Source organism: Thunnus albacares, chromosome 21 (genome assembly GCF_914725855.1).
Source record: "Thunnus albacares chromosome 21, fThuAlb1.1, whole genome shotgun sequence".
Lineage (NCBI taxonomy): Eukaryota > Metazoa > Chordata > Actinopteri > Scombriformes > Scombridae > Thunnus > Thunnus albacares.
The window spans coordinates 4,956,854-4,984,210 of NC_058126.1; the positions used below are offsets into that span (position 1 = coordinate 4,956,854).

At 38.6% G+C, this 27,357-nt stretch overlaps 1 protein-coding gene and 1 long non-coding RNA gene across 2 annotated transcripts in view; one reads left to right on the top strand and one right to left on the bottom strand.

The window, feature by feature from the left end:
- The window catches only part of avl9 (AVL9 homolog (S. cerevisiase)), a 35,602-nt gene that overhangs the window by 4,803 nt on the left and 3,442 nt on the right, over window positions 1-27,357 (top strand). Inside the window, exons 3-15 of the mRNA XM_044339363.1 lie at window positions 3,521-3,606; window positions 4,609-4,680; window positions 6,869-6,958; window positions 7,058-7,124; window positions 7,637-7,677; window positions 7,764-7,802; window positions 7,889-7,958; window positions 9,352-9,842; window positions 11,248-11,382; window positions 11,469-11,688; window positions 12,885-13,002; window positions 14,055-14,108; window positions 26,417-26,505. Of these exons, the coding sequence (XP_044195298.1) occupies window positions 3,521-3,606; window positions 4,609-4,680; window positions 6,869-6,958; window positions 7,058-7,124; window positions 7,637-7,677; window positions 7,764-7,802; window positions 7,889-7,958; window positions 9,352-9,842; window positions 11,248-11,382; window positions 11,469-11,688; window positions 12,885-13,002; window positions 14,055-14,108; window positions 26,417-26,505 (1,572 nt within the window). The remainder of the gene's footprint in view (window positions 1-3,520; window positions 3,607-4,608; window positions 4,681-6,868; window positions 6,959-7,057; window positions 7,125-7,636; window positions 7,678-7,763; window positions 7,803-7,888; window positions 7,959-9,351; window positions 9,843-11,247; window positions 11,383-11,468; window positions 11,689-12,884; window positions 13,003-14,054; window positions 14,109-26,416; window positions 26,506-27,357) is intronic.
- Window positions 1,023-1,760, bottom strand: LOC122972353. Its single transcript, XR_006399733.1, has 2 exons — window positions 1,523-1,760; window positions 1,023-1,191 (listed from the first exon to the last, which is right to left on the bottom strand). It is a non-coding gene; the product is annotated as an uncharacterized LOC122972353 (long non-coding RNA).

A 27,357-nucleotide genomic window follows, 5' to 3' on the forward strand; every position in this document is an offset into this window, starting at 1 on the left:
GCTGTCATGTGACGGTCCTGTGGTTTACCGCCGCTACTCCACGCCGTCCCGTCAAAGCCCAAACAGCAGGAACTGAGCCAAAGTTCACATCTAGATACTCGATTTTAAAAGCCTCACCCGTGAATGCTGCCGTTGCGCCGACTGCACTTGTTGTCACGACGGGAGAAGTTCTCATTTCCTGATTATGTGCTCTCTGCTGCTGCTTTCTGTTGGTCCATTTCAGAGTATATACATGTGTCATAGTGATTAAGAAGTGGGGAAATATAGGTTTTTCCAAAGAATAAGCACAATTTTTCCTCAGAGCAACCTCTAAAAATCTCAGCTTTTATACACGTTTCCAGTCAGTCTGTTCAAAATTCACACTTCTCGCTGACAGATTTTGTGCTAAATATGCAAAAATCACAGCGTGTTTGTCTCTGCTTCCTTCAGCCGACTGTTAGCTGATTAAAGAACGACAGCGACGTGAGCGACTCTCCAGTGCAGCTCATAAAATAAACACTGATATGACTGGGTGTTGGTTACACTGCAACACAGCAGAAACTTGTTCCAATGTCAACACTAAAGAAATACTGTTGGAAGATCATATGACACTCAGTACTGAATAAGACACATAAATGATCACAGTCGGTGTCGTTCATGCTCTCTGAAGATATTTTATATGCATCATATGTTTTTATTATTTGACTTCTGGCGTCTTTCAGTGAAAAAGCTGGTTTTGATTTTGCTCCACTAGGAGAAACTTAGGAGCTTTTCAGCAGTGATTTAAATCTCATAACTTGCTGCTCCTTGGTTTTAGGGACAACAGAAACTCTGACATATCATCAGCATGTGTGTTTTGGTGCTGAGCAGGTAGTGTACAGAGCGCTGAGAGTGAACCAGTAAACAATGAGCTGAAACTCACTATAAAGCTCCGTAAAGCCGAGAGGAGCTGCAGAGTTGCTGATAATTCTCTGTTGGTTCGTCACTACGAGCCAAACACATCACATACTGACAGATCAGACGGTGTTATTATAAAAAAAATATTGATTACAGCCGCTTTAATTAAATCACAGATGATGGTGACGGCTTGAGGAAGATCTCAAACAAACAAAAACATGTTAAATCTTTGGAAATCCTGTTTTTTCTTCTTGTGAGGTTGAGTTGATGTGATTGTTCCACAGACGCAGCTTCATTTCTGTCCGTCATCATTTCCTGTCGGCACAAAATGACAAAGAACATTGATTCCTTGTAGTAACTACAAAAACTGCATATTTTGCTCTGTAGATTTGGTTTATAGGATGGACACAGAACAGAATTTGGACAGTGTTGCTGGACAAGTCTACCTGGAAAAGACAAACATCTAAAGCAGTGGTTTTGTGGGATTTGATCCCTTAAAATGAATGAATATCTTCTTGTGACTCAGAAGAACATCTGAGGACGTCACTTTGGGAAACGGTGACATTTCCATCCTCTAATGTTTTATAAACCAAACAATAAATCAATTAATTGATAATGAAAATCTGACATTTCTGAACAAACCTACATTTCAGGTTTCTGCAGATCCTGCAGACATTTCATTTAGGATTATCTATCAATAAGCAGAATCCTCTCCGGCTTGATTTTTACTGCAGCTGCAGCCTGAACCTCGTCTGTAGTCTGACCTTCGTGACCCCGCTGCCGTCTGATCCAGATGAGATCTTAACTCCATTATTAAAACGCTCCTCATCCTCTCTTCAGGTGGAACGAAGGCTGATAGACGTGTCGTTTCCTCCATCGTCTCTTTGTTATCTGCAGTTTCTCTCTGACTTATCAGCTTTGATTAGAATCATTTGTAACACCTGCAGCAGGTTGAGTAAACGTTGAGTCACTGTTACTGAATGACAGATAATCCTTCACTTCTATATTAAGAACTCCTTTGAAAACATTAATTCACACTCTGATTCATTCACTAAATGATCATACAGCTGGTTTTATATGTTTCAGCCTGTTATATATTATATACATTATACATTATTACTGACTGAAGTCGTGAGCAGGGACCAGATTTGTACTGAAAAGTCTTTTCTTGGAACGTTTCAGGAAGCTGCTGCAATGAATAGTTGATTAATTGATCAGTTAGTTGCTGTTAACTATTTTGAAAATTGATTTTTGGTTTGAGTCTTTGTTCTTATATGTGAATATTTTCTGTTTTTCTTCAGTCGTCAATAATAATAAACTTAATATCTATTGGTTGTTTGGGGAAAACAAACCTTTTAAGGTTTTAGGTTCATCACCATTTTTAACCATTTTCAGGTATTTTAAAGACCAAACAACTAATTGATTAATTGAGAAAATAATTGCCAGATTAATTGATAATAAAAATAATTAGTTAAATCATTAGTTGCAGCCAGAACAGCATTTTATTCATGGATTATGTTATTGGGGAATCCTGATTGAAAGGATCGTGTGAATTTGCTCGTTTATTACAATGAAAGGCTGGTGTCTCGGATGTCGGAGTTTCTTTGAATGCACCAAATCTGTTTTGACAAAAGCATTACATCACTCTGCAAAATAAATAAAATAAAATAAAATAAAATGGAATAAATGTTTGCTGAGATATCTGCTGCAAGCAAGTTTCAATTCTTGGTGATTTTTCATTGTGCACTAAAATAAACTGAATTCAATATCTCACAAGAAGGAAATCCATCTAAAAACCAAGGATATCATTGGGAAAATGCACCGTAGAAATGTAAAGTTCATGTGATTTATTTAGTTTCAGTTAATGGGATAAAGAATGTGAACCACAAGTATTGATTCTCTTAACTGAAGAAGAGCTTCAACAAACAATTATTCTATCTATCGATTAATCGTTTGTTGTAGAAAACATCAGAACATGTTTGATTAAGTGAGAAATCAAACCACGATTCACTAAAGTCCAAGCTGACGTCTTCAAATTGCTTTTTTTATTCACTTTTTTCAATCTAAAACTCAAAGATACTCAATTTACATTCATTTAAGATGAGAAAAAGCTGCAAATTCTCACATTTAAGAAGCTGAAACATGTAATTAATTGGCATTTTGCTTGGAAAAAAAAAAGTGAAATGATTATAAAAACAACTGCCAATTAATTTCCAATCCTTTCAGCTGTAAACTGAAGGTATCAGTGATGTTCATTGTGGGAAATGAAGCCTTGCGGGTTTATCCAGTCTGGCAGCTAACAGGCTGCTTTGTTGTTAAATAATCACGTCGACATCTCTCAGCTGTCATTGATGTTAATTCTCTTCTTCTTACATAATCTTTTTTTTTTTTTGTTCTGACTGTGTGTTCCTCACTGACAGGTGCATGTATTGATGCTACTGTGCAGCAGAGCGCAGCTAAACCGTACAAACACATGATGTATTAAAATCTAACCGGCTGTTAAACAGTACAAATGTTATTTCCTCACTCGGATAATTTTCCCTCTCGGTTGAAACGTGTTTCTGTCTTTTAGATTGTGTGAGTGTTTTTACAGATCCTGATGGATGCTGATGCAGTAAAATAACTGATGGTTTTTGTTTTGCAGATACTGTTTATTTTCACCTGCCGCCTCTGACTGGAGACATGAAGTGTGTCTACGGAGTTTCCTGTTATCGCCAAATAGAAGCAAAGGTCAGTCTGAACCTTATTTTATGAGACACATATATATGTGTGTGTTTATAGTATAATAAACTGGCAACTGAGTGTACGTTTTCATCCAAAACCACACAAGAGCTGCAACGATCCGTCGATTAATCGATTAGTTTTTTTCTTTTTTTGCAAAAATTCCAAATATTTGATGGTTTCAGTTCCTCAAATGTGAGAGTTTGCTGCTTTTCCTCGTCTTATATTATACTGAATTGAATATATTTGAGTTTTGGACTGTTGGTTGGACAAAATAAGACATTTAATGACATCAGCTCAGGTGTTTTTTAATGTATTTTGATATTTTACAGAACAAAATGATTAATCGATAATAAAAATAGTTGCTCTTTGCAGCCCTAAACTACAACAACAGGAACAGGGAAGAGAATTAAGAGTAGATGGATATAAGTATGATAACAAAGGAAAAAACATGCAACATTTTTTTGGTATCTGACACCCGAACGCTCCCAGTGGAGTCGGTATTATTACCACAACATATCTGTCTGGTTACATTAACACAGCGGTGCGTAAAGAAACAATTTACACAGTTTTAATGTGGAAGAACGTCTCCGGCCCGCACAGAGCCCTGACCTCAATCCCATGATCCAACACTGTTTGGATGAACCGGAACGCCGACTGTGAGCTGGAAACTTATCACCCGAAATCTGTTGGAAAGCCTGAAAGCAGAAGAGCGGACGCTGTTAAAGCTGCAGATTAATACTCGTAGTTTTTGGGATTACATGTCCAAGAGTGCAGTGTGTGTGGGTGTCCTCATACTTTTGGCCAGTTAGTGTATTTATCATTCTTGATTTGAGCTTTTGAAGCATACAACATCCCACCGTGCTATTTTTATCCCTCGTGACGTCAGAAGACGTGTCATGAGGTCAGTTGCAGAGCGATTGGTCACACAGTGTCCTCACAATGTTTGGTTTGTGGTTTTCATATATATATATATATATTTATTGATTGATTTCTTTAATCCCTCTTCAGGCCCTTAAGGTGCGACAGGCCGACGTCACCAGGGAGACGGTTCAGAAGAGCGTCTGCGTCCTCAGTCGAGTGGTGAGTCAGTCAGTCGATGCTGTAATCTTCTAATAAAACAGAAGAAGCTTTCATTTCGGTCTCTGTTGCTTTACTGCACTGGAAATAATTAAATCAGGAGTCTCTCGGCCATGAAATATCAGCATGACCTCACCGTGATCGTGTAAAATGGAGAGAAGAGGACAAACGTGGGAGAGAAGATGTGATTAATTGTTTTGCGGACGGATTTTATTTCCCGGCATTCCTTCTCTGATGTTAAGAAACTAATCAGCTGAGATGTTGCAGTAACCGTCCTCCTCGTGTGAAGTGATAAAAGAAGTAAATCTTCCTTTCATGTGTCCCCACAAAGATTTAATGACTTGTACTCAATGTTTTAATGGTGTAAGTTAGATCCACTAAGCTGTGAAATGACATTATATGTTCCTGAATAAACCATCAAACGTTCTGATCTGAATCTCAATCTAAAAAAGTCACGTTATGCCTAAATTCCTTTTGAGATAACTGCTGTGTCCACTTCCTGTTTACTATCTAGTTATCTGGTGTGACTGTAGAAAGTGATAGACATCACTTGTACAGCTGGATGGGAAAAATAGTTGATTCATTCTTTAAAATATTCTTGACTAACTTGGGTCATTGTTTTACAAAAGTTTTCTCTGTATGTGCTGAAGATTTAAACACTGTGGAGGAGAAAAATGCATTTTTAGTCTGTAAAGTCTGATGTTTGTCGTCTTGTTTAATGACAAGACAGCAAACATTTTACTCCATGAATCAAGTGAGCGTGATACTGAAAACAACAGTGATGATTGACAGAAAAATTGATATTTTGATAATCAAATAATCCTGTAAAACCTTGAAAATGTTCAGACGACACGACTCTTGTGACCAGAAATGAAACCTCATCAACTAACACAAAACGGGAACACAGATCAGTGTGCAGAGTCACTTCCAGTCTGTTCTTCTTGTAGATGTGACAGTTAAATTCACTACGAGACTATTAGAGACAGTTAGAGACAGTCAGAGACTATTAGAGACAGTCAGAGACAGTCAGAGACTATTAGAGACAGTTAGAGACAGTCAGAGACTATTAGAGACAGTCAGAGACTATTAGAGACAGTCAGAGACTATTAGAGACAGTCAGAGACAGTTAGAGACAGTCAGAGACTATTAGAGACAGTCAGAGACAGTCAGAGACAGTCAGAGACTATTAGAGACAGTCAGAGACGGTCAGAGACTATTAGAGACAGTCAGAGGACAGTCAGAGACAGTCAGAGACGGTCAGAGACTATTAGAGACAGTCAGAGGACAGTCAGAGACGGTCAGAGACTATTAGAGACAGTCAGAGACAGTTAGAGACAGTCAGAGACAGTCAGAGGACAGTCAGAGACAGTCAGAGACGGCCAGAGACTATTAGAGACAGTCAGAGACAGTTAGAGACAGTCAGAGACAGTCAGAGGACAGTCAGAGACAGTCAGAGACGGTCAGAGACTATTAGAGACAGTCAGAGACAGTCAGAGACAGTCAGAGACTATTAGAGACAGTCAAAGACGGTTAGAGACGGTCAGAGACTATTTGAGATGGACAGTCGGAGACAGTTAGAGACGCCTCGCCACCTGGAGTCATGACGGTCCTGTAAACTGCAGCAGGTGAACAAGCAGCGTAACCAATCACGTCACAGTTCACAGGACTGTCATGACTCAAAACAGCGAATGTAGCAGCTATTGATGTTACTTTTTGACGAAAAATTTACTTTTTATGCATATTGTAATAACTCGATTTAGACATTTTACACATTGTGCAAAAACTAAAATTCAAATTAATCAAATTAATTTGATTTATCACCCAACCCTACTGTCACTCTTTAAGCAAAAAGGTCAAATATTCTCTGGTTTCAGCTTCTCAAATGTGAGGATTTGTTGCTTTTCTTTGTCCTATATGACAGTAGATTAAAACTCTGTAGGTTCTGGACTGTTAGTCAGGCAAAACTATCAAATTGAAGACATCACAGTGAATAACATTTTCTAACTAACTAAAGGATTAACCGAGACAATAATCAGCAGATTAATGTATGAAAATAAGCAGCCCTGGTAAAAACAATCAGTCAGATTAGCCATTAGCTTGCCACGCATTGTTTATAGGTGATGCTGTAAATGACTCAGACATAAACACACACACTCGGTTTGCTGCTGACAGCGTCTGTTCTGATTTCCAGCCTCTCTACGGTCTCCTCCAAGCAAAACTCCAGCTCATCACACACGCCTACTTCGAGGAGAAAGACTTCTCACAGATCTCTATACTGCAGGTGAGAGTTTACATCCGAGAGAAGCCGTCTGTTAACGTTCTTCTTCTTCTTCTGTTTTCACCTCGACTCACTTTCCCGTTTCCTCCTCCGACCCCGCAGGAGCTGTACGACCACATGAACGGCTCTCTGAGGGGCTCGTCGCTGGAGGGATCACAGGTTTACCTCGGTACGTAAAACCTTCATGAAACCACCGACAGTTATCATTTCTTCTTGACTTTTTTTTTGTTATTAGTGAAGAGAAAGGAAACAAGAGAACAATATTAATTTTAATTTTCCATTTTCCTGCTCTTTATCTTGATAAATTGTTTAAATAAGGCTTTAAAGTTGCAAAAATGTGTAATTTCAACACAAAAACATTGATTGCAACAATTTAAATCAGCATTAATGCATCTTTTCATACTACAAAAACACTCATTTCCCCATTCCTCACTACAAATTTCAAAAATGGTTCTTCTTTTGTTCAGTTTTCCAGTCAACAGTCAGTAAGTTTTGTCGTTTCGGAGATAAAGATATCTTCAAACAGATCATATTTGTGTTTTTTTTTTTAGTGTTGTTTATTGCGTCTCGTCAAGCCTCCGATCATGTGATTGTTGTTAACGGCACAAAAATGTTGCTGCATTTTTCTCTCAAGGGTAAATTCCTTTTGTGTTGATGCTCTCGTTTGTTTTCTCTCCTCAGGATTATCACCAAGAGATTTAATACTGCACTTTCGACACAAGGTAGAAAATTACAGACACGAAGATAAAATCCTGGTATTTTGTTTATAATGTCTATTATCAGCAAATCTTCTTGTTTGTCTTTGCAGGTTCTCATCCTCTTCAAGCTTATTCTGCTGGAGAAAAAGGTACGAAATAAAAACTCAAACATATCTTTTCTTCTGTCTAATAGTAGTTTGGTCCTTTTTTGACTTTTTGTTGCTGGTGTCTGCAGGTCCTGTTCTATGTGTCTCCTGTCAACAGACTAGTAGGAGCTCTGATGACAGTTTTATCACTGTTTCCAGGTCAGTTTCAAACATTTCCACTGCTCTTGTGAACCAGATTTGGTCTTTGTAAGGATGGATTATAGTTTGTATGCATCTGTACAGATGATAAAACTGTGAAAACTAAGGGGGGGAAAAAAGAGGGATGAAACAGCCTGAAGAGTTCTATAAATATAACAAAAATAACATGAAAACTAGCAAAGCATCGTCAGGTCAGAAAGTATTAATAATAAATCTGCTAAATCCTGATCCAGCCCCTTAAATCAGGGTGCAAGATGTCACTCAGTGTCTTAATCCTAAACAAAAATCTTTAAAGCTGCTGTGATTAATATTTTTATATTAACAATGGATAAAATGTGTGTGTATATGTATAAATATATATACACTTAATGTGAAAAGTGTAGCTCGTAGTTAAGATTCAGCTCATTGTTTTGGTTTCATGGCCCGCGACTTTACAGTTTAGTTCACTTTCACCGCTTTTTATCAGCGTTATTTCCAGAAGCATCAGGCAGGTTTTAAATATACAAACACTTATATACACACACACACATCATGTTCATACATAAACATATGCAGCAACTGTGGTTTTGATAATTGCTGGTAAAAACACATTTGTGTTAAAACTGGCTCCAGTGGGTCCATTTTTGGACCTTGGAAACAGCATTTTAACCTCAAAGGTCCATTTAGTAGCTATTCTGGAGCTTTCAGTCATTGTTCCAGCAGAAGTCTATGTTGGCCAACATGGATAAGACATCCTTAAAGCAGCTATGATCATTATTTTTCTTAATAACAATGTGTGTGAGCTGACGGTGTGTAATAATGTGTTTGGTTGTGGCTCGTAGTGATGAACCTACAGAGAATAATCAGTGACTCTGCAGCTCCTCTCGGCTTCACAGAGCTTTAAAGTGAGTTTCATCTCATTGTTTATCTGTCTGGCTGCAACTTTACTGTTTTGGTTCACTCTCAGCGCTCTCATAGCGTCGTTTTAACACACATCAAGAAGCTGTTGTCAGAGAAAAAGCTCTAAAAAGCCACTGTACACTACCTGCTCAGCACCAAACAGACATAGAGAGCAAAAACATTCACCCGGTGGACAGAAACACGACTCCACATGAATGATAATGTTGCTCCGTAACTGCTGGATGTGGAAATAAGTAACCGTTCGCTAACAAGTTCAACATATTAACTGTGTGTTGTGTTCAGCACTCGTCCTGTCTGCTGCCCCCAAGTGGTTCCAGCGATCAGTCATTGCAGTTGTAAATAAAATTTTGGAAAAAGTGAAAAACATTTAAGAAATCAGGGAATATAGAAACTCTAAAAAAGAAAAAAAAAACAAAGCAAATGGCGAAATTAAAACACAGATTGAGTGTATTTAACAGAAATAAGACATTTTCAGTGTGTTGTGTTTGTTCAGGTATGATCGAGCACGGCCTGGTGGACTCGTCTCACTACAAGCCGAAGAGCAGCGTGTCAGAGGACCTAAGCCTGGTGGAGAGCGTCTCGGGAGCAGAGGAGTTCGTCTCTGTGTCCGTCACCGACATCGCCAACACCACCCTGGAGCCGGAGGGAGAGGAAACCGCCCAGCCTGCCGCCGAGTCGCCCTCCCCCGGGAACGGCGCAGAGGGGGACAACAACCACCTCAAACCTCCGTCACGCACCTCTCCGGAGTCGTCGGAGAGCGACTGGGAGACTCTGGACCCCAGCGTGTTGGAGGAGGGCAGCCCCAAAGAGCCAGCTGAGGGGAGGGAACCGGGTTCGGAGCTGCCAGACGCCTTCGACTCCAAGCCGGGGACGCCCATCACCGTGCAGCCGCAGGCGGTCAGCGGTCAGGGAGCGGTCGTCCAGGGCCTGGTGTCTGGTCTGGAGGAGGATCAGTACGGCCTGCCACTCCCCATCTTCACTAAGGTAACTATTAGAGCTGTAATCAGTTAATCTATTTTTTATCAACTGATTGATCATTTAATCTAAAAATATGTAAGAAAATGTGGGAAAAAGTCCATCATCTGTTCTCAGAGTTGTTTTTTTTTGTCTGAGCAACACCCAAAACCCAAATTTAATATACTTCCAGATGTTATAAATCAGAGAAAAAGCAGCAAATCCTAATTGATTAAGCTAACATTAAACCAGATGTTAGGTTGAGCCTTCACATCAAGTAAGTATGTTTCACTTTCACTTGATTAGTTGTTCCTTTATGCTAAAGTAAGCTAAATAAATCATTTGATTATCTGGAAAATGCATCGTCACAAAGCTGAAGCAGCAGGACAGTTTTTCTTAGCTCATAAAAAGTTGATCATTTGGAGAGTTTGGTGTGTTTGTGAAGGTGAAAATAACACAGTTTGTCCTCCGCTGGCACCGTAACAAACAAGACTAAGCTGCCTTGAAATTGAAAACAGACGAATAAACATCCTCAACTCTTGTTATCTTCTTGTTTCGATGTTGACTGGTATGCACCAGACAAAGCAAAAAGGAGATCTGAGAGTGTAGCATGATTAGCTAAAGATACAAAGTCTGTTGTGCAAAGAAAAAAACATCTGACAGAACGACAGGTGAGTAGAGAAGACAGTAGATTGGATACCTCACATCAGGTAAATTAGACATCTTGCTCAGTTTTTACGAGGTGCAAAATCATTGAAACCGACCAATAAAAACACCACTTGTGAGTCCATGTGACTTTGTTTCACATGCTTTGATAACAACCTTCCTCTGAGATCCAAGACAAAGTTTCTACAGAGTTGTCGACCCGTTAAAATAACTCAAGAAACAGCTCACCAGGTTGTAAAATATCAGAACTAATAACTAATAATTAGTGCAAATACAGGAGGTGAAAACATGAGCAGAAAGCTATAAAATGACATAACTTTCACATCTCAGAATTAAATTATATGTATGTATGTATTTAGGATATCAATTGATTATTGAAACCTTTTAGTAACATCTTCAAAAGTGCCACATTTTATTTGTTCTATATAACATATATAATTATATAAAATTAAGCTAATATATTAAGCTAATTTTTCACTTTTTCTAGTATTTTTTAAGGGAATTTTCAAGTTTTCTCACTGACTTTTGGGAATATCAGTTCATAAATAATCAATATTAGTTTATGAACAACAAACACAATCATGCTCACAGCCAATATTTCCTCTCAACACTTATCAATCGTTTGTTTCAGCTCAGATTTAAAGCACAAGCAGGTTTTACCCTCGCTGTGTGTTGTTGTTGTTTGTCCCTCCTCTGACACCGTAGCCCAGATGAAGTCACCTGTCTGATATTCACACACAGAGAGTGACCTTTTGCCTTTTGTTGCCAGGGTTACCTGTGTCTGCCCTACATGGCTCTGCAGCAGCATCACCTCCTATCAGACGTGACGGTGCGCGGCTTCGTCGCCGGGGCGACCAACATCCTCTTCCGCCAGCAGAGGCACCTCAGCGACGCTATCGTTGAAGTGAGTCCTACATCCGCTGGGGGTTTATTTTAATTTTAATGTGATGAAAGTAATGAGTTTGTTTGCCGTACGTGTGTGTGTTTCAGGTGGAAGAAGCTCGCGTCCAGATCCACGACCCCGAGCTACGGAAGATCCTGAGCCTGACGACGGCAGACCTGCGTTTCGCCGACTACCTGGTCAAACACGTGACGGAGAACCGCGACGACGTTTTCCTGGACGGGACGGGCTGGGAGGGCGGAGACGAGTGGATCAGAGCCCAGTTCACCCTCTACATCCACTCCTTACTGTCCTCCGCAATACAGCAAGGCAGGAAGAATCATTATTTGTCCTTTTTATCTATAACTCACTCGTCTATTGATTGATTCAATCCGTTCAATAATTCTCTCACTTCTATTAAGATTTTACTTACATCTCCATTAATTCGTTAGTTTAATCCAGAGTATCTGCAGGCTATCAAAAAGCCTATAAGTCTTTAAATATATTTGATCTAAATTTGATTATTAAGTAATTTTAAGTACAGTCTCACTATAATTATGTTCACTCTTAATTAATCCCAAACAACTAGACCTCATGTCATTTAAAAGATCATACATGCAAACTCTTTTTACTGCAGCTGCCCACTTGTTGTGCTCCTCATGTTGTGCTTTTGATTTATCAGATTAGACTTTCCGACAACATAGCTCATGAATTTGGTGCTTTTCCACAGATTAATATGAATTCTTAGATGTCAGATTGTCCTTAAATGCACCACAAAGGAAAGCTAAGAAAATTGTCTCTGCCTCTTCTAGTCAGACGGTTTACGTCTATGTCCTCTCTCTCTCTCTAATATTAGGCACCCATTATAAACATTTGGCACTTCGCTGCAACAATTTTTACTTCCTCCACTTCATCTAGGCCTCCTCTTGTTGTAGCAACTAGTTTCATGTGGATTTTTGAATATTTCTCAGGCTCTGCTGTGAAGATTTGTGAGCTCAGAAACAGTCAATGTGTTCCAGAGCATCATGAAAATACTATAAGTATAATTTTAACAAACAAAGCAATTCACAATTCACTATACGTGCTCAGTGGCTGCTTGAAAGGTGCATGACTCTTAATGTCCACAAAGAGGCAGCAAAATATGCCAAAATGTGCCTGTAAGAGAGTTTAATATTATAAGTTAAGGTTGTTTTCATGTAAAGTTCCACAACTTTTATCATCTCTGTTAATTGTATCGTCTAGTTTTCTGTTTCTTAATTCTTAAATTTAAATTTATTTCCAGTTAAATTTAAAAAAAAACTTAAAGGGATTTGTTTTTTTCAAAAGGTGCAGCTGACTCATGTCCTCGTCCGTTTTATGATAAGTTGATTCTGTGTTTTCCGCTGTAGAGAGAAGCTTCACTAATTATGACATGAGCTGTAATTGTTGAATCGCACATAATCGACTCTCTGCAGAAAATGAGAATAAATCCAGTTATGCAGCTAATCGTGTTCACTCTTTTTTTTTTTTTTGTTTCCTGTGTGCAGATAACGAGAGGCTGCTGGCGGATTACGGCGCGCCTTTCATCACAGCCTGGAAGATCACCCACAACTACCGGGTGTGGTACAGCAACAAGCACCCCGCCATGGCCGCCATCACCCCGGGGTAGGTGGACAGATTACCAGAAGTTAGTGGTTCATACAGTTTAAAGTAACCAAGATTCCTGCTGCTAGCGTTTTTTAACCCTGGAAAAAAACAGCAGTTTGTAATTTAATTGAACAGTTAAAACAGTGTAAAAAATGTAAAAAAAATCCCCAAAGCTTTAGATTAGTGGCTCTAAAACTCTTTTTTTAAACCATGACACTCCCTCATAGGATTTTGTTTTTTTCATGCCACCTCCCCAAACTTATTCCTTCTTTTGAGCTCTATTTACAGTGAGAAATATCTCCGTTTGTTGCTCTGACGGTTGATATTTCTGACTGCTGTCTACGTGGAAAACTCACAAGCAGAAAAGCGTGTTGAGAGTTACTTTGACAGCCAGTAACAACGTGCTGTCGTATCATTTTAGCTTCTGCATAACGGCATATTTAACAGGATTTTTATATGGTGATTTAGCCTATTTGTTTCTCATTTCTATTGTTCATCTGAAAATATTATAGTAGTATTATTTTCTGTACTAGTACCTTCATGATACCTGAATTTCGGTAGTTATAATTCTTACAAAAATCCTTACTTTAACAAAAGAAGCCAATGTTTTTAAATGTTAAATAGAAGCAGTAACATTTAAATGAGCAAAATTAAGTCAGAGAACAAATATTATAATAAATAAATATTATTAAATATTATAAAACTGACAACTTTCAGTACCCGAACATAATCTGCTTTGTTAAAACAACTTTAATTTCTTTCTCAAAAGGAAAATTTGTAGGAACTTTGTGTGAAATGTGTTATTTTTCACCTGATTTTTTTTTTTTTTGCATCAACACAACACAACACTAAAATGCATTTATAAAACACAAAGAAAAGAGCCACAGTGGTGCTTTTAAGCTTAAATACATAATCTTGGCTGCCATCGTCTCCATGAAATAAACCATCTTAACGTTTTGTGGCTTAAATCAGCTTTTAGAAACAAGATCCTTGATAAATAACCTTTTTTTATTGTCTGGTGTGTGACGTATTATTTATGAATGACCTTCTGCTTTGCTTCTCTGTTGTAGACATCCGTTCCAAGGACAGTACAGTGTTGCTGATGTGAAGCTGCGGCTGTCACAGTGAGTTTACATTCCGTCATATCCTGCTATTCGCAGTACGATACAACAACTTTATTGTCCACTGTTGTAAAAAAAAAAAAAATGTGTCTTTGACTTCACCTCAGCAGCATAAAACAACAACTTTAAGACACAGAATCAGGAACAGTAACATGTAAAACATTAATAACAAGACGAGGAAGACGAGGAAGACTCAGGTGTAGTGCAGAGTCAGCAGCATTGTGTCGGGTTTGTTGTGTTTTTTTTTTGGCTGAAGCTCAGTTGACAGAGTTCCCATTAAAAACATGCATGCTGCTGCCCTCTTATGGTGACAAAATGATGTAACATTCATCAGGTCAGTGTCTCACTAGTGTAAAAAGACAAAATGAAAAAAAGTCTCTGTAAAAAAAAAAACCTTTAAAAACACTTTAAACTTTATATAAAGCAATTTAAGCACATTGTTGCTCAATGTTTGCTACTTGTGGTGAGTTTAAGTTTTGATTATGGACAAAGATATGTGGATATACTTCACAACACTCTGATATTTTTTGCAACCCTTAAACATTCATTAAAATGTTGACAGTATTGTTTAATGTTGATTAATGAGCACAAAATATTAATTTGAGCGCAAGATTTGAGCTATATAAGAGATGAGTTTTTGTCCTCCCCTTGACGCTGACTGTGCTCCAGACTTCCTAGAAAACTTAAAATGAAACACTGGAGAAAAATCTAAATTGGGCAGAAAAATTAAAATGTATATTTATGGGTTGAATTTAACAATTAATTCTTTACATGTGCTGCAGCTGCAGTAGTTTGAGACTCCAGCTCGTAATAATGATAACGTGTTTCCTCAGTGGTGATCATGAAAGTCTGCAGTCATTAGCAAGAATAAAGGAGGAAATTATTCAAAAATTATTGTCTTCAGGATGCAAAAATAATATACAAAAGGTTTCTGATGGACCGAGCGGAGAGCAGAGAGGACTTTATACCTCGTTACAAACAAGTCATCTCAACAGGTTGTCGGCTTTTTGTCTCAGGCCCAGAAACACAGAAGAGTCAAATTAAGAGTTTAAACAAAAAGGTAGTAAAACACTGTAGAGGACAAAAAGGTTTTTGTCATCTAAGAGACAAAGTTAAAATGAGCAGAAAAGGTTAAAAACAAAGAAATCTTTGAAGTAAATCCTCCACAAAAGGAATAAAAAATGGAATCAAGTCAGTTAAATGGTTTAGTCCTCTGATCAGTGTTTCCCTCAGGTTGACTGTTTTGGGGTTATTTTGTTTCCCAGTGATCCACTCAGAACATGTTTTTTAAATAGCTTCCAGCATCCTAACCACTGTCGGCAGATCCAGGTTGGGTATGTTTAAAAAAAAAAACGCAGATAATTTGGCCTGAATTTCAGGTGTTTGGGGTCGACGTCTGTCCACCTTTTTGGGCAGATTACATTAATAAATTATCCTTCTTGACTTTTACAAAGCTTTTATTGCACTTACAGTAACGTAACGAGTGTTGTCAACTCGAGTAACCTTCACTTGCCTCTCCTCTGCTCCGCTGTGTGTGTGCGTTGCCTCGCCAGAGAGCAGAAAGCAAAACGCAGTAGAGACTCTCACACTGATCTGAGATAAAACGAGTGCACATAAATTAGATAAATAACAAAAATAAAACATTTTGTTTCTTTTGGGGCGGGAGCGGGGGGGTCCATGTCAAGACTTTCCCAGGCAATAACACAGACAGACGCATTTTGGAACTTGGAAATGATTTATTGATTTCCAAATGAACGGATATTTGGTGTTATTTTTGGCTTTAAAAAAAGATTTTTTTGGCCTGGCGGGGGTTCCCGTTGGCCTGGCGGCCCACTAGGCTTGGCGGCCCACCAGGGCCTGTACGCTGTTGATGATTACATTTCCAAATGCTGCGGTGCTCGGTGCGCTCCCACCCGGCTCTGAATGCTTCACATGAATACTGTATGTTACAGAGAGCAGCAGGCTGAGTGTTACTTCATGCTGTGTTGGTAGATGGATATAGCAGCTCACTGGTCAGAGTGGACTCGGGTTAGGAGGGGAGGGAGGGGGGGGTTGCGGTGACAGCGAGGATGGGCCGGTGATTGATGAGTTTGTCAAACGTGTGATGTGTGATGAGGCCTTCTTCCAGTTAGATGCCACAAAGACCAACGATCCGGTCACTGATTTTTAGAAGGAAATCATTCCACACCACACCATGTCAGACCTTCGTCAAAGGAACTGGCATCGAGTTTATAGAACAGTGAAAATATGTTGGAACAGTTGTTGATAATAAGCTGAAATTTGATGCAAATTCTGATGCGGTCTGTAAGAAGGAAGTTAAATGCTTTTAATGTAGATAGGAAAGTCATTTATTGAATCTGTTCTTACTTTTTCTATGATTTCTCGGTATGGTAACGGGACAAAAACCACCTGAGCTATATTGTGAAGGTGGCCGGTAAGGTGATAGGTGTCCTACAGACCCCCCTGACGGCTATCTTTGACCAGCAGGTTCTCTGCAGGGCCAGGTCTATATTAGACCGCACAGACCACCCCCTTCACTTTGAGTTTGAAACTCTTCCCTCAGGCGGTAGATTCAGAGAACCCTGGTTCAAGTGTAATAGGAGTATTGCAATAATCCTGCTTAATCTGCACATGTAATTCTTATTGTATTTACAGGAAACATTTTTGTACTTTTTGCTTCTGTACTTGTGTTGTTTTGTATCTTGTGCCCCTTCACTGCAAGTCAAGTCTCCCATCTGTGATGATAAAGTGACTGAACTGAACTCATATCAGTCAAAGTCATTAATTATGAGCTGGTTTCATTCTCAAAAAAAAAACAGGAGCTGATGACTCCTTAAAGCCAAGGCTCCGGTTTCTTTCCAGGAAGTGTGGATGAAACATGACTCCGTCCACAGCTGGAGCACCGCTTCTAGTGTTACGCGTCAGATAAATGCCCCCACCGTGAGTGTGTCTCCATCCCTAACTTAGCTTTATGGTGAGAACACGGGCGGATCTGCTTGGCCGTGATACTCGCGGCTCTCACTTTACCCTCGGGTGTTCGGTGACACGGCCTGTGAACTTTGTCGTAATGCCTCGGTAAGCAAACACACAGACAAACTGTAGAGGAAGCTTCTACTGGGTTTAGTTTATCTGCACCGCGTTTAAATCAGAAATGGTGGATAAAAAAAAGTGAAATAAAAGCCAAAAAAGTGAGCCAGATAAGATGAAAAAGAGCAAAAAGAAATTAGTTTGGAATATTATAACAATAACATTGATTTCAATGTCAGTTTCTACAGCTTGCAGTTATAATTACTCGTCTCATGTGACTATAATTTTTAATTTTATCTTGTTGTCATGTGATAAATGTTCACATTAAGGAATGATGTATGTGCAGAGTTTGTTTTCACACTCATCTGCTGAAGGAGGAAAGTTTTGCTCATCTCAAATCTCAAGTTCAAGTCGTGTATCTACGAGCATCATGTGTGACATCACAACTAGTTCGGAGCCAATCGCGGTCCAGTATTCAACGTACACAAGTGTGATGTGGAAACTCGAAGCCTCAAGTGCACAAATACTGAGAATGAATTTCACAGTGAAGTAGGAGACATCATGTGTCCAACAGGAAAACATATTCATAGATTCTGGATTTTTTAGTCACTAGTTTTAAATTATTATGATTCAAAGCATTTTATATATATTTTCATACATCTTTAAACATCTCTGGAAGGGATCTTTAAGAATATGCACATGCAATTACGATATCAACTAGAAAAAGCAGTTCTGAAAGCTAGATTTTGACTCAGGGTGGTGTTTTAATGGTGCATATTCAAACATTTGAGGGTAAAAACTGGGGAGGCTGGTCAGTAATCCAGTCTTGTCTACGTCTCAGATGATGGAGAGACGAGATTTTCTGTCCCATGAGAGGATTTGAAAAGTGGAGACAGGGGGTCAGAGCATGGTGTGTTGATGCCTTTGCACACCAGGAGGGGGGTTAAAGGGGCACATGTTGCTCTCGGCTCCATTCACTGTGCTATAAAACTCTGGATATAGCCGCTACGGTGGCGGGGGGGGTCGCAAGCGGGGGGTGCAGACAGGAAGCTCGGCGCTCGGCCATCTGAGCTTCTCGGAGAATTAACGCGTCTCATTTCCTGCCTCAGCTTTGTGTCAGAGCGGGGGGGGATTCAGCCCAGTGTGTGTGCGTGAGGTTTGCCTACACGTGTTCACTAAACGCAGACGTGAGGGCGTGACGGCAGATAAACGGCTCGGTCTTCACTGCGACCTTGAACGTCAGAGATGAGTGTTTATTGACTGTCAGAAGTTTAGAGCCTCGCAGACTTCCATCTCTGAACCAACCAAGACAAAAAACTAAAGACGTTTATTAAATCCAAGAACACAAAGTCAATAATAGAGATGTATTGATGTGGATGAGAAACACTAATATTTCATATTTTTTCACCCACATTTACTGAAACAGCATCATCAAAGAGTCTCGGTAGAAATAGTGAAACAGTTTCAGCTTTCAGACACTGAAGACCAAGAAATTCTGCTAATTTGACAGTTGTATTATGTGACAGACTGTATTAACATGCCCGTTATACAATCCCCACATACCCGCAGTAAATATAATATTAGTCTGATAACCAGAATTGCAGCTAAAAGCTGATATTAATCATATACTGATACATTAGTGCGCCTGTTTGATCCTTTATTTTTTTATTACAGATTGAAATTAACTCTGGGCTCAATGTTGTTGAGTTCTTCACACTTTATAATTCACTATATTATTATTATTATTATTATTATTATTATTATTATTATTATTATTGTTAATAATAATAATACACATTATAATCTACTTGCTCTAATCACCTCGATCAGCAAGTAAAACTTCCAGGACTCCTTTTATTTTTGTCCATGCGTGTGATGACACAACAGTGTTTTTATTGAGAAACAGTTTTTGGATCATTAAAGACACCAGCTGATTTTCCTGTTACTCTGCTAAGCTCAGCTCAGCTGTAATTTGTTTTTGAGAGCAGAGAAAGATCAAAACTGATGGTTGATACCCTGCAAACCTGCTTCATTTTTCAGGTCCTTTAAATTTTATACTAATTTCCTGGAAATTTTTCAGAGTAATTTACAGGTATTTAACGGTTAATTTTTAGGACATTTTACAGAGATGATGGTGCAGTTTGATGCAAATTATAAGAAAAAAGAAAGAAAAAGTGTTAAGCTAGTTCGTTTCATACATAGTTGTTACTTTGCAAACATTCTTAATAAATTAGACTCTTAATTCTTTAACAGACAGAAAATACTTTGTTTTTCTACATATTAGATTTTTTTCTTAAAAACTCTGTAATGAATGCATTTCTCTTACACTACCAAATTACATAAAGAAATGTCCTAAGAATTAGGAATTATCACAGAAAACTACATTCTGAAAACAAAGTATTTTCTTACTATTAAAAAACTGTTAAGAGTCTAATCTACCTCAATTTTTTGCAAATAAGCAACTATGTCTGAACCCAAATATAATTAGTGGGTACTTACTGTTTTTTTCTTATAATGTGTACCAAATTACACCTCCCTCTCTGTAAAATGTTGTCAAAAGTTCCGTTAAATACCTGCAAATTACTCACAGTAAAGCGTTACCTTAGTTTCTAGTGCAGCTGAGTGGTACTGATACTGAGTTCGATATGAGAGAGTCAAAAATAATCCTTAAATTAGATTATTGAAGAGTTGTGAGATATGTAATGTAAGTAATGAGCAGATACTAGAATTACAGAAACAGAAAAATTGTGAGATATGTAATGTAAGTAATGAGCAGAGCAGTTTACAGTTGAAATATAAACTTGTCAAAAACAGCTTTGCAGAAACACGAATTTCTGTAACAGTTGAGATAAGAAAGAAAAGAGTAAATTATATAAAATACAGCCTATAAAACCTAAAATAAATATATATTATAGAAACTATAATAAACATTAAATGACATAATGTCAGAGCAAGCATGTATTATGAATATTAAGTGATATTTTTCATTCTGGTGGACATATTATCTATTGGCAACACAGTTTCTTAACTACATTAAACACATGTTTTTGACATTAACTCTTATTTTATTCCATATTTCAGTGTCTTATTGTGGTTGTCTGTTGTGTAATTAGTTTTTTCGTAAAGCACTCAGTAACTTTTGCCCATAAATGTGCTCTATATATAAAGTTTTATAAATACATAATTTTAATTATTTGTATACAGGAATGTTTAGTTACTTATCAGCCATTTATATGCAGATACGCCGCTCAGGCTCTAATGTTGAGTTTACTTTCTGAGCGTCAAATCATCTGGAGATTCACAGTAATTCATGTTTACAATGGAGACTTTTTTTTTTTTTTTTTCTTTTTGGTGACATTTTCCTAACCCCAAAGCATTGCCTTGTTGCCTCTCATCAGTCAGTGGAAAACTCTCTCTGCCTCAGTAAACATGGAGCTGTTTTCCTGCGACTTGAGCCTGGACGAAGGGAGGGAGTTGAGGGGGTGTGTGGGTGGGTGGGGGGGGGGGGACGACTGGGGTTAGTGGGACAGACGGTGACTGGTTTGACGTATCCCACTTGTCAGGATGATGGAGAAAGTAGAAGTGGAAAGCTGCTGAGCTCGTCACTCTCACCTCACATGAGGATGAAAACTCTTTGTCCCGCTGTTGCTGCCCTGCCACCTCCTCTCTATTTATACTCCCTGGATAAAAAAAAAAAAAAAAAAAAAAAAAACTAGGCCCTACGCTTGACTTCCTTGTGAATGTGCTGTGTTGCATGTGTATTATGGAGGCACTGCGGGCGAACACAGCCAACCCTTTTCATCTTTCCTCGTCACCAGTGTTGGACAAAGAGCAGCCGGTGGCAGAGATGTTCTCAGAAAACAAGAGTCATGTGACGAGCTGCGCGGCTGCAGGCAGAGACACACTGTTAGAGGATCGTTCTTTATTGTCAGCGTATGACTCCACGCTACATAAGGAGCTGTTTATTTGGGTCAGTCAGCTAGATGGAGAGTCAGAGTGTCTGCCGGGGCTCCTTTCTGAGCTAACAGAGTACACTGTAGCTCAGGGGAAATACTGAGATTGTAGAAAACCAGTTTGAAACTGGGTGGTATCAGAAAAAAAAAAAGTATAAATATGAACATTTAACCACACATGAGCCACAGAGTTTCCATTATTCCACCCAAATTTCCCCTTAACAGCTTCAAAGTTGTTATAATTTTTTCCATACATCTTCACATTTAAGCACACTTAAAGTATATTGAGCATAACTCGTTATTCTAGATGTCCAGTACATTATTTTGTACACATTTCAAGGTAATTCACACATATTTTCATTGGAAGCTTTGAAATCTGTAGTAGAAGTTAAAGGCCCATTTGGGATTTTTTTGAGAATATAAACTGACCAGTAAAACCAATGAAATAATTATAAAGAAGTACAAAAAATACAAAAATAGAACATTTAGCAGCTTATTAAACTGGAGCAATATAACAATTACATTACATTAACGAAAGGCATGAAAATAAAGGTGTAAAATTGAAAAGACCTTATTGAATCTGAAGCCTCAGATGGGTAGTTCCAGTTTTGAGGTATTTCAGATACATTATGGAAGAGTTTGTTCAAATCAAATCATTTTTTTGTGTTTTTATGTGAAAATTCAGTATAAAGACTCTGTTAACAAACTTTAAAGAGTAGATTTTGATTTTAAGTTGTATGTTTCAGCATAAAAAACGGATACAAAAGACATGGAGAACATAAATTAATATAAAAAAATAAGATAATAGCATTAAGTTTACATTTAACTTGTACATTTTGAATATGACCACTAGTTAATTCCATTGAGCAATGTTTTTATGAGCGAGTCTCCATTTTGTTTGGATCAAACGGCTGAGCTTGAGAACGCATTTGTGTACGAGCGCTCGGGGAAACATGACACACATTCCCGCTGAATGTTTTTCCATTGGTCGACGGTTGATAGCTGTAACGTACCAAGAAACTTGGCAATGCACCAGTAAAAGGCAGGGAAGGGTATGACTGCTAGCGAACAAATAGTTTTTTTTAAAAATTAGCTTTGCAAATTATTTATGAGGAAGGAAATGCATTCAACACTTCTGTTAGACCTCAGGAATATACACGTACGTGTTACAGAGCTTTGTTGGCAATTAGTGGGAATTAAAACATGATAAAATCTCAATTTGCAAAAAGTTTTTGTCTTAAAATATTGTAAAGCCTGAGAAATAAGTGATGAAAGCCAGAAGTCTCAACATATGAAAAGCATTGACCAGTAATATTACGGTAATTCCTACTATTGATTGTTTATTTATTTAATTATTCTATTGGTTATTATTATTTTATATGATTATGCATTATTTATATTATTATTATATTATTATTTATTACGACTATACTGTTGCAAAGCGCAAATAACTACTTAAAGTTTTAAAGCCACTATGTGCAGAATTTAAAAATATCTGACTTTTGTGCCCCCCAGTGGTAAACACACATAAACCACCTACAATACATTGTATTTTATGGGTATTGTATTTTCTGGGGGATTATTAGCCTGGGAACTAGACAAATCTGCGAGCTCATGTTTTATTTGCTAAGACAGATTTCCAGCTGACCTGGCCCAGGTCTGGCCAATCACAACCGTTTATCTGTACAGAGGTGCTACGTTGCTCAGTGCTATGTCACATGTTTCATTGCTCTGATTGGTTGTAGGTCTATCCAATTGCATCCAGAGGCATTTTGGTTTTCACCCTTTGACATAGACTGTAAAAAAAAATATGGACATAGTCACTGTGATGTCACCCATTGGTTTGTGGACTGCCATTTTGAGGCCTTGAGTCTAGCGATTTGACTGTCCCCATTTTGAATTTGTGACCATATTTGGACGAGAGGGTGGACCTGACCCCAGCGCTAGCTGCTAACATGGTTAGCACTGTGCATTTACAGTCTATGGTTAACTGTGATAATGCTAATGCTAATTTTAGCTAGCAAAAAACAGGTCTAAAACCATTAAAACAAAATGTACTCACTGGAAAAAGTGAACAGCCAACACGTCCTTTTGTACAACCGAACACTGAATAAAACCTTTTTAGGTGACCAAAATGTTGCAGTTAACTTTCATGAACTGAAAACACACTGTGAAATAGTGGCAGCTACGCCTATATTGAATCTGAATCTGAATCTGCGGTTACACCATGGTCAGCGTTGTCGCCGTGGTAGTGACTTGTAAATCACAAGGTAACCATGCCCTAAAGCATACCCTACTTTATCATCTATTTTACTCTAAACGGGGCCATAATTTACAAAATGAACATCATGCTGTATTGAAGAACACTTTACACTAGTGATTGAGACCTTAAAATCATTGGGAAACCGTTTACTGAGGTAATAAATCAAGTGAGAAGTAGGGTCATTTTCTTATAGACTTCTATACAATCTGACTTCTTTTTGGAGCCAATGGATTTGCCCCCCCGCTGGCCATTATAAAGCATGCATGGTTAAGGCACTTCCACATTGGCTTCACTTTTCAGACTGGGAGCTGCCCACTTGCCCATTGATAACGTCCCTCGTAAATCGAAAATGAACTGAGAGGTACCAGATTGGCAATGCAAGGCTGAGAGATTGTCTGATCTTGATACAAATAAAAATGTAAGCCATCAGAATAAACACAATATTCTACACCTACTGGCTTTAAGCTGAGTGATTTTAAAAACACGCTCAGTATCTCAGCACAAAAGGAAGCTGGCACAGCGAGGACAGATTCCTGGTGGACGTGCAGGCTGTGGACCTGGATTATTGATCCTAGCAACAAGCGCTATGGCAACCGCAGCTTGTTTGGTGGATCCGCTGGGTATCCCGTGAGCGATGGCGCTGCAGGACAGCTGTCTGACTCTGAGACGCCACAGTGGCAGCGAGTCACGGTGCCAGTTCACGCTCCGCCGGGCTCGTTCTGCAGAGAGCGGTGTCATGTTGATGCTGCGGTCAGATAAACACCGTATCTGTCTGTGGTGTGTATGAATGACATCAGTCATGCCAGCAGCACACACACACTTCTCACTTTCTCTTCGGTTTTAGGTTTCATATCCAGACTAGATGTCCTGCAGCTCTGTTTTAGATTAACCACAAACCAGATTTTTTTCCCACTCTGTCAGTGGCTCCGATTTAATTCTGTCATTGAATAATTAGGAAGGAGTGAGCATCATGTTAAAGGTGCAATCTGTCATTTTCACCTCGTGTTTCAACCCCATTTGTCCCTTTAGATGCAAGACTTCTGTATCAGTTTTTACCCTTGTCATCGACTAGTTTCTGTCTCTTCCTTTTAGCTTTTTTCTGCAATCTGGTTGAATCTTCCAAAAAATGCTTTTACCAATGTTAAACTGCAGCTTTGCTCATGTTTTCATTGGTTTTCATTTCATGTTTTTATGTCTCTTTTACTCGTATCATCTGTAGGGCTGCAGATTATTTTCTCAATTAATCGTTTATTAATTGTTTTGTCTTTCAAAATTACTATGATTTCATGGTGTCGTCTTCAAATGTCATGTTTTGTCTGATCAACAGTCCAAAATCCTAAAAAAGTCAGTTACCATCATGTATGACACAGAAAAACGTCAAATTCTCACATTTCAGAAGCTGCAACCATCAATCAATTAATCAACTAATCGTTGCAGCTCTAATCATCTGGTATTTACTTGTTCTGTTTTTAGGGATTGTTCAACATTTTGGGAAACACACTTATTCGCTTCCTTTCCCAGAGAGAGAGAGAGAGAGAGATGACTGTCATGTCTGGTGTCACGTATGGAACTAGTGGAAGGAGGTGGTTAGTTTAGCTTAGCATAAAGACTGGAAACAGGGGGAAACAGCTAGCCTGGCTCTGCCCAATTGTTAAAAATCTACCAGCTAAATTTCACTAAATAACATGTTGAGTCTTGATTGTTTAGCTTGTATATACACACACACACATAAAAAATATAAAAACAACAACAATTTGTAGTTTATGTGCCAGAACTACAGCAGCCAGAAACTTCCAAGAGTCTGGTCGTCACCATGAAGTTACGAGACAACTGGTGGATGGATACACTGTTGTTCCAGGATGTAACTACCCATAAAACCACAAATTATCATATTTACATTTCTGTTTTTTTGTGGAGATACAGAGATACAACATCTTAATTAGCTTTAGAGGCTAGCTGTTTCCCCCTGCTTCCAGTCTTTATGCTAAGCTAGGCTAATTGCCTCCTAACACTAGCTTCGTATTAAACACACTTCTAATCTCACTCTCATTCGACCATGCAGATGGCATAATGTTTGGTTAATATATAACTAAAATCATTTGCTCGTTTTTACTTTAAAGATCCCATAAAATGGTGTCTTCATGGTGTCCTTAATGTGAAGTAATTCCTGTTGAAACAGGTTGTTGGTGAGTCAGAGAGGGATCGATCTTCATGGAGAGAAAAGCATTGGGAGCAAAAAGGCGGTATTGTTCAAAGATTTGTGATGAGTTTATTGGTTTAGCTTTTTAGTTAAAACCTCTACTGCAGCATCAGGTCACCACTGAAGATGCAGAAGTGTGTTCCTCTGCCGCATTTGTGGACAGATCCGTCTTGTCCTTTTTGATAAAACAAAGAAAACATGTGTCACGTTTTAAAAATGGAAGCATTTTTCCTCATTGCCACTCGTGACGGCTCTCTGTTGTGATCCTCAAAGGTAACAATCCACTACAGGCAGCTGCACTGTGGTAAAAAAATTCACAGCGACAGAGTTTATTTTCAGATGAAATAATTGGCTCATTAGAAGGCGTGAAGGTTTCGAGTGTTAGACTGACAGACGTCTGTGCTCGGCAGCTGCTGACATGTGTCCGCATCGTCTTTTTAAACAACGCTGCTGTTTGCCCCCAGATGATACAGAGTGAGATTCCCGCTGAATGTCAGGTCAGCTGGGATCCACGTGAAAGGTTGCATGTTGGACTCGGACCAGGCCGCTGGTCAGATAAAGCCAGACGGGGCTACATTTAGCTCTCCATTTGTTGTGAAACGTAGCCTCGTCGTTTCCGCTCTCAGGTCAGCTCCGAACATCAGATACACCACCTGTGACTGCTGCTCAGCCTCTCTGCCGTTACGTAATTCCCTCTAACAGGTTGGCGCAACATTTAGCAGTGGCACTTTTGTGTGGTTTGTTTCTTGGAAAGGACAAAGAATTCCTACAATGTCACACTGGACGCAGGGAGGTGAGAGGTGCATTTCTGATTTGTTAACATCTTGTTCTCCCCCTCCACACCCCTCCCCTTTCATGTCCACTGCAGCTCAGTGCAGAACAGCGAGCGAGGGAAGAAGATCGGAAACGCCATGATGACCACCAGCCGCAGCGTGGTCCAGACGGGGAAGGCAGTGGGTAAGAAAGCACAGAAAATAATCCCCAAGTTTAACCAGAAATGAGGGAAGACATAGACACTCTCATGTTTGATGATGCTGCTCTTACTCAGGACAGTGTCATTTCCCCTCACAAGTTCCCAGAGTCCTCAGTGACATCTTCAAGTGTCTTGTTTCATCCAACCAACAGTCCAAAGATATTCAGTTAACAATGATATAAAGCAGAAAAAAGCAGCAAATCATCACATTGGAGGAGCTGGAAGCAGCAAACAATTCATCAATTATGAAAATTGTCAATTGATTCTCCATTTATCTACTAATCGATGTCAGAGATACAGAATTTGATTGGTATTTACGCTTTAGGACCAGTTTTTGTTGTATATTTTCTCTTATTCTGAGATATTGTGATGGAAAGTTGGATCTTTGATTAAAATAAAGATCAAGGTACATCTTGCTCTCTCAGCCAGCTGACTTAAAGTTACTTCAACTACTTAAGTTTTATGCTGATTTTTTAAATTTTGTTCACATCTTTGGTGCAGATTAATTCATTTTACTGCAGTGTTTCAGCACTGAAATTGTGTGACTCAATAGTTTAAAAAAAAAAAAAGGCTGACCATCTTAATTTCTTTCATATATAAAGAAATAATGGACATTTTAGAATAGAAAATTGCTTTTTTGTCACATTATACCTGGACAAAATCCAGGATAAACTCATAGCATGGATGTATTTTAAATACTTTTGGTCCCAACAAAGGACGACTGGACTGCAATTATCAATTAAATAAATTGTATGGAGAAATGTACCTTTATCTTTAAGATGTGATCAATATGTAAAATACTGGAGAAAAAAACAGATAACATATATACAGTATGT